The following is an 8,057-nucleotide window of genomic DNA, read 5'->3' as shown; positions in this document are numbered from 1 at the left end:
TGCAGACTAACCTTCGATCAGAAAACCTAGATAAATTTGATCGTGCCAACTGCCATGACCTCCAATTTCTATTTCTTAATTTCTATATCAATATGACTTTTATGGCTACGGTGCTGACAAGTGGAATTCCTAAAAGCTGCCTTACCATTTTCAACTAAAGTTTTTTCAGCTACACAAGCACAAAAACACGCTCTCCTAAATTCCTAAACGAATTTCTATCTTCTAAAAATCTTGCTGTCTTAAAAATTAGAGCAAAACTTGGCTTGAATTACTACGGTAAAATTAGGGTAAATCCAAGAAAGTTTAACTTATGGCTTATTGTACTGTTCAGAGACTTCTGGATATCTAATAATTGTTTTTTAAAATCAATCTTATGACATCTAATATTTTACTCATTTGAATAAAGCCCAAAGTCAAAATTAATGGTCGCTCTGCAATTCTCAAACAAAGCTTAATGGCAGGTCCTTACCTCCCTTTACAGCCACCAGTATAATTTACAAAAACCTCAAACAATAGTCTGATAACCTTTCAATCACATGAGATTCCATCAAGACAGAAGACGACTGAACAGGAGGATCCCCATAAGTGAAATTTTCAATTTCAATAGTTATTTAGATCCAAAATCACGCAGGAAATAAAATACAGGAAGAACTGGACATTAGATAGAGAGCACATGATGACATTGTCTCTGGTATCCTTCGATGTGCCTTCCCAAAAGTGAACTCCAAATATGTAAACAAGTCCTAGCTACAAATGAAAGAAAAAAAACGCTTCTGGTCTGCCTATTGACACAAATCCTTAACCACTGAATGAATCTTCCAACTAGGATACTACGTACAAACTGTAACCCATATCAATATTCTTTCATCCCCATCCTCTCACCATTTATGTACTATATCAGTACCAAGATCTTCCTTTTACACATTTTCACCCTCAATAGTTAATGTTGCCTTTTTTCCCACGTCAGACCAAGAGTATGTCAAATTAGTAAAATGCACAGTGCAATATTTTTAAACATTTTGTATCCTGAACACAAAAAAAGTATTACAATATATGTTTACACACAGCTACAAAAACCAGAATGGGCTCCAGATTTCGGCACCAGAGATTTCGTTCCCAGCTGGGGTGCCACTGTGACAGGTGTCCGGAAGTTCCTCATAGCTTACAACATCAACCTGCTATCAACAAAGGAACAAGCTCACAGGTTTGGCGATTGCTATTAGTATTTCCAATTCTTATTTTGTTTGCCTATACCTACAGTATAGACAATACAGTTAATGCGATTTGCGATTTTCATAAAGTTTCGTGTCGCATGTTTTGTTCATTATTAGTGGCGGGATTATATCTGAAGACCTACTCTTAAACATCCTTTAAAGTTGTCATTATTTTATATATATTCAACAATCTTCTTACGCCATGACTTCACTCTTGACTGATTAAACACAATAATGGTAGCATAAATATCATCATCTCCTCCTCCTACGTCTATTGACGAAAATGGCCTCGATTAGATTTCGCAAGTCGTCTCTTATCTTGAGCTTTTAAATCAATACTTCGCCGTGGGCTTCTTGTGTATGGACATGAGTCATGGTATGACAATGAAACAATCTCCAACAATTTTAGTAGATTTGAGAACAAAGTCCTCAGAAGAATATTGGGAGTTAGATGGCAGGACAGGATTATATATGAAACTATAAGAGAGATTACTCAAGTGCCATATGTGGACGAGATCATGGTGAGGAGTAGATGGAGATGGGTTGGGTATGCTCTTCGCACTCCTCAAGAGAGATTAGTTTACTGGGCTTAACCAGGAACGAGAAGAGTTGGAAGACCCAGGCCCACATAGCTGAGGACTATGAAACGTGAAGCAGGAGATAATGAATGGGGAAGTATTGAATTAAAGGCTCGGGAGAAATATAATGTAGAATAATCAAAAATAGACAAACCTAGTTCTACCTGAATAAAAAAAAAAATGCGAGAAAAGTGAAGGTAAGAAACAGGGTACTAAAGAACTGAGCGTTAATGTTTTTTACTCAGCGAGTTTGATGTTCTTGGTATATACTAGTGGTTTATTTTTTCTTTCATAATCTGACTGAATTAACTTGGGCGAGATAATGGAAATTTCATTTCGACAAAACATGATCATCATTTTTTTTTCATTTATGATCTGACTGAATTAACTTCTGGGAAATAATGGAAATTTAATTTCGACTAAACATTGATCAGATATTTTTTTTTCATTCAGTCATAATCTGACTAAATGAACTTTGGGGAAATAAGGGAAATTTCATTTCGACCAAACATTGATCAGAAATTTTTTTCATTCATTATCTGACTGAATTAACTTGGGGGAAATGGAAATTTCATTTCGACCAAACATTGGTCAGATTTTTTCCATTCATAATCTGACTGAATTAACTTGGGGGAGATCATTGAAATTTAATCTCCACCAAATATTGATCAGAATTCATAATTTGACTGGATTAACTTGCGGGAAGTGGAAATTTCATTTCTACCAAACATCTGTCAGAATTAGTCAATTTTGGGAAGATCTTGTAAGTACATCACATAAATTCCCTCAAAAATCCTCCATACTAAAAAATGTGATCCTCACCACCATCACTTAATACGTAGAATGCCTAATCACTGTAATCTAAGTAAGGGTTTGGTATTAACATATTTGGTTGTTAAGGATTGCCCTAAATCTTCGCGAGCAAGGAAGAGGAGCCGACCAACCAGGACGTCTTAAATGTTGCCAAGGAATTGGATGGTACCTTGAAGAAAAAAATATTGCTCAGATAAGCATAAACTTAACAGATTATGATGTGACACCTATTCATATCGCATACGAGGAGGTGAGTGTGATCTGTTTACAACAGATCCATATTTTTCTTTATACTTTTTTCATATTTCATACTGCCATGATATTATCCAAAACGTTATCCAACTATAATTTGTTTGCCTTCTACAATAATCTGGATCTTGGTCATCCAACACAGGCCAAGAAAGATGCAGAGGAGATGAAATTAGCGGTCACCGGATCCGAAATTGTCGGGCTGGTGCCTCTGGCATCAATACTCCAAGCAGCCGAGTATTACATGGAGAAGGAAGGCTTATTTATCCTAGATGAAGATCAAAAGGTCCACCTTGCTATAAATCGACTTGGTCTTACGACTATTTCCCCTTTCAATCCAAAGTGAGTACGCAGTCTATCCTTTCTTTTGACATTGAGTAAAAAAAAAAAAAATCCATAAAATTCTTATGTTCAAAGAAACCTTTTCTGTATGTCATCAAACAATATCCATATATTTTGGGAATACCAATATATCGAGTGTGCAGAAAACAGCTATAATTCACAACACAGTTAAGGATGAAAGAAAAGAGAAACGGGGAATCCTACATAGTGTTTAATTCTTAATTACTTAATATAGGGAACGCATTATCGAATACTGTCTGGAGAACAGTGGTGACAAGAAACTGTCCCAGGGAACTGTTGAGCAGTTTATCAAGGGTATAGCCGCTCGCACGCCAGCTCCTGGAGGTGGTTCAGTTGCTGCAACAGTAGCTGCTATGGTATATATAATTTTTACGACATCGCGCATGTTTTTTATATCTAATTTGCCTTTACTAATCCTATGTAAACTACTGCTACTATAATGGAGAAAAACCTGGTAACCTAAGTAATATAATCTTAGGTTCCTTCAAGTTTAAAAATACTTTGCTTAAAAGCATGCATCAGTGGAAAATAAGCCCAAACAAAGCTCATAAATGGTGTAATTTTTGCAGGGTGCAGCTCTTGGTGCCATGGTAGGCCAGTTAACCTACGGAAAGCGCCAATGGGAACATCTGGATTCCACGATGAGGAGATTGATCCCACCTCTCCATAATACTGCAATGTCTCTTATCCCGGCCATAGATGCAGATACTGATGCCTTCAATAACTTCATGGTACGTGACTGCTGATATTTATAAGCTACTATAAAAATGCGCCTAGAAACTTATTGAAAACGTACAAGTTCACAAATATTTCTGCATTATCACACACACACGCACGTACTTCAGTTAAAGATATATCACAGAAATACATCATGTTGTAGAGCAAACAGGACTTGACAAAAATACGAACATTTACTTTTCCAGGCAGCAATGAAGTTACCACAGAAAACCGAAGGAGAAAAGGCCGCCAGAGAAGCAGCAATGGCAGCTGCAACGGAAAGAACCATCCAAGTGCCTCTCTCGCTCATGAAGAACATAAACCAGGACACGTGGGAGACGTTAGTTGAAATGGCTGCCGTTGGCAATATCAACTGCAAATCTGATCTGCAGGTAATACAATGGTTTTATCTATTGTTGCCATATTTCATTATAATAGCATTTTTTTTTTGCAAGCTTTACATTTCTTATTGAAATAGAACACTTACATCAAATCACGAACAGAAATTAAATGCTTTTATCGTTATTATCTTTATCCATTTACTCTTCAGCATCAAATACGAGTTAAAATCGCTAGAACGGTAAAACAATAATCATGTTACCTTTTCTAAGCAGCCATTTTTCAGATATATTTATAAAATTAATAAAAGTAAAAAGATGCAAATTAAGTACAGTTCATAGTACATTTCGGACATCTACTAGTGAACTAACGAATGAATTAATTCATTGTTATGAAATCATTAACAACAATTTTGATAGTCATATCTCGGTTATTCTTACATTTCGAAATTCATCGAATTCGATTTCGCACTTTCACCAGAACAGACGTCTTGGCATTCATCTTAATTTGTCATTAGTCCAAGTTAGAACCTGTTAGAGCCGATTTAAGATATCCGACAGCTGTAAATAAAGCAAAGCATGTCTTATCGTTAGCTAATACTCGGGGCATTTTGCCATCAAAATTCGTTGTAAACTTCAGTTTCATATGCAGTATATTATATACATATATATATATATTGTGCAAATTTCAGTGTCCTAAATATTTTAGTGACGACCGCCACCCATATTTAAAATAGATAAAGCCCAATAGCGCTGAGAGAGAGAGAGAGAGAGAGAGAGAGAGAGAGAGAGAGAGAGAGAGAGAGAGAGAGAGAAGGGGGGGGGGGGGGTTACCGCACACACGTGGTAAGTGTTTCTGATGCTACCATTTGAAAAAAAAAAAAAAACTTGCACGCTAATCTGCTAAAAATATGTCTGTAACATGGGCTGATAGCAGAGAACTTCCATTTCTCCTGCCAACTACCCTCTCCGCCATTCCCTTTGGCCTCTGATTAATTTCTCTACGTTAGTTTCAAACCAATTGTTTATCAAATTATAGTTTAGATATAAAATAAATCTCCATTTGTACCTAAAGTGATCACATAGTGTCATTTTAAAATTTCCGTTATTACAGGTAAAAATCAAATGGTATTCAGTAAATTTCTTAATTCGACGACCTTTTGGAACGCATTAACGGCAAATAACGAGGTAACACTGTCTTCAAGACAAAGTGAACAATTGCAGTGTAAATGCCGATTCGGTAATCATGCTAGTGTACAGTTCTTTGGTAAAATTTAAGCAAGTTAATTGTCAGAGAGATCAGATTTATCACAATATCCCAAATTTTCATCATGAAAGTCCATTTTATCAGAATTTGTCTTTTTAAATTTCATAAGTTCTGTATTTATTCTTATACACCAGTTCCAGCGAGTATGTTTACTTTCGAATTTTTGTTTATTTTTTTTTTCTTTTTGTAAAAGTATAAACCATGATGTCTGAATATTTTGTAAATAGCTAGGTTAAATGTATATTTGGGATAAAATCCTATTCTCTGTCCAAGTAATGATAACAGTACTACATTGGATTTTTCTCTTTGGTTACAGCTCATTTTCTTTTTGCCTTCACATACACCGAATGGTCTGGCCTATATTTTACATATTTTCCTCTGTACCATGGTCTTTCGCTGTCTGGGGTAAAGTTCTCTTGCTTGAGGGTACACTCGGGCACATTATTCTATCTTATTTCTCTTCCTATTGTTTTTTTAAAAGTTTTTTTATTGTTTATATATGAAAGATATGTTTTAATGTTATTGCTCTTAAAACATTACCTTTTAATTAATTACTCATCTTGTAGTTTCCTTATTTCCTTTCCTCTAGGATATTTTCCTGTTGGAGCCCTAGGGCTTATAGCATCCCGCTTTTCCAGCTAAGGTTGTAGCTTAGCAAGTAATAATAATAATAATAATAATAATAATAATAATAATAATAATAATAATAATAATAATAATAATAATAATAATGAGGAGGAAAATGATAATGCACTTCTCAAAACTTTAAAAACATGTTAAACTACACTTTCGTTCACGTACAGACTGTGAATGGACATTAGTTTAACCGTTATCAGCCGTTTCATAGAAATAACTATTTACTTTATGACAAGCATACTTCATCTTCTAGGCAATAAACGTATAGCCCACTACACGAGGACATTATATCTGTAAACTTGAAGAAAACAGGAAGTATAGGATACCCAATATTGAATTTGGGCTATATAGCTTGGCGCTGGAACCTGTGAGATCTTTCAACACCAAAGTTCAATTGTAGGAAAACCCTGTAGCAATACTGTGAGGTTAAGGTTAGAAAAGGTTGGACGATGTGAAAAAAACAAATTGCAGCTAGGATCCTAAGAAAAGCTTTTATTGGACCACACCTAAATCCACAATTCGAAAATATTAGTAACCTGAATTCTATAATCCTTTTTGAATAGCGTGAAAAAGGAAAATTGTTTACTATCATATTCAATGACTATCTTTTGCTGTTCGAAGAGGAAAAGTGGTAAAATAGAAAATGAGCTTCAATGTGTGTTGTCTGCTTTTTTGTTTGAAATAAGGTGAATTACAAACAATACACAAGCAATGTTTCTGTTTCTTTCCAGGTTGGTGCACGGTGTCTCGAGGCAGGAGCATGGGGCGCTTACTATAACGTTCTAATAAATCTTGATAATCTGAGTTCAGCGTCGACTACAGCAAAATATTTACAGGAAGCAAATAGTCAACTAGAGAAAGCCAAAAAAGGGTGTGCATTGGTTTTAGATGCTGTGAATAAAAGAAATAACAAATAAGCAATCGCCTGAATACACATTGGAGCAATAAAATATTCCCATTCCCAAATGTAAAATGTTTCATTTCACCATAGACTATACATACGAAAATGTTATAAAATTGACAATGCCTTTCTTATATACTTGCACAAATGGATGTGGGTAGGAAATGACTAGCAGAGTTGCTGCGAAATTAAATTCTTAACAACAAATTCCGTGGTCTAAGAATCACATCTACAAACTTCATTTCTAATTCAAAGGGGGGTTAATTTTTTTTGGGAGGGGATGGGTGGGGGGCAACTGCCCTCCCCACCCTTGAATTTGCACTTCTCATCCCCAAGCTAGTAACAAAAACTGCTTTTCGATTATTCCTACCGAATTCCAAATGTGTCATCACTTGCAGATTAGTTATGTTTAGTGAATCATGAGAGGAATTGCAAAATATGATAGAAGATTTAATAGAGGAAGCAGGGACGTAGGACTGAAAATTAGTAAAACCAATGAAAATGCAGGGAGACCACAAACAAAGGTTATGGACGAACCTCTAGAGATTCTTAATGACTATAAATACTTAAAGACAAACAGTAAGGTTTCCCTAGGAGACGAGACAGAAATTACCATAAGGGTAGCATGGTAAATAAAATGAGATCATGAAAAGTAAAATGTCATTTTCTCTAAAAAGAAACTTATTTAACCAGATGGTCCAACCAGTATTAACTTACGCACCAGAAACTTGGAGCCCTACAAAAGGCATTAAACATAAAAGCTAGTTACTACTCAAAGAGCTATGGAAAGGATAAAGATGGGATTAACACTAAGGACCAGAAAAAGAGCAGCATGGATTCGAGAACAAACTGAAGTAGACAATATTCTAACATGTAAGAAAAATAATGGACATGGGCCGGACATATAATGAGAATCCCAGATAATAGATGGTCATTAAGAATAACAGATCGGATCTCTATAGATTGCAAAAGAAGCAGGGG

At 35.4% G+C, this 8,057-nt stretch overlaps 1 protein-coding gene across 1 annotated transcript in view; it reads left to right on the top strand.

Annotated features, from left to right (window-relative positions):
- LOC137634324 (formimidoyltransferase-cyclodeaminase-like) overlaps positions 1-7,142 on the top strand; it is a 17,036-nt gene extending 9,894 nt beyond the window's left edge. Inside the window, exons 4-10 of the mRNA XM_068366701.1 lie at positions 1,068-1,204; positions 2,693-2,855; positions 3,000-3,196; positions 3,432-3,573; positions 3,787-3,948; positions 4,141-4,326; positions 6,907-7,142. Coding sequence (XP_068222802.1) covers positions 1,068-1,204; positions 2,693-2,855; positions 3,000-3,196; positions 3,432-3,573; positions 3,787-3,948; positions 4,141-4,326; positions 6,907-7,092 — 1,173 coding nt within the window. The 3' untranslated portion in view covers positions 7,093-7,142. The remainder of the gene's footprint in view (positions 1-1,067; positions 1,205-2,692; positions 2,856-2,999; positions 3,197-3,431; positions 3,574-3,786; positions 3,949-4,140; positions 4,327-6,906) is intronic.
- The last annotated feature ends 915 nt before the right edge of the window (positions 7,143-8,057 follow it).

Source organism: Palaemon carinicauda, chromosome 44 (genome assembly GCF_036898095.1).
Source record: "Palaemon carinicauda isolate YSFRI2023 chromosome 44, ASM3689809v2, whole genome shotgun sequence".
Classification (NCBI taxonomy): domain Eukaryota; kingdom Metazoa; phylum Arthropoda; class Malacostraca; order Decapoda; family Palaemonidae; genus Palaemon; species Palaemon carinicauda.
The sequence above is the reverse complement of the archived record's forward strand: the minus strand, read 5'-3'. Positions and strand labels throughout refer to the sequence as shown.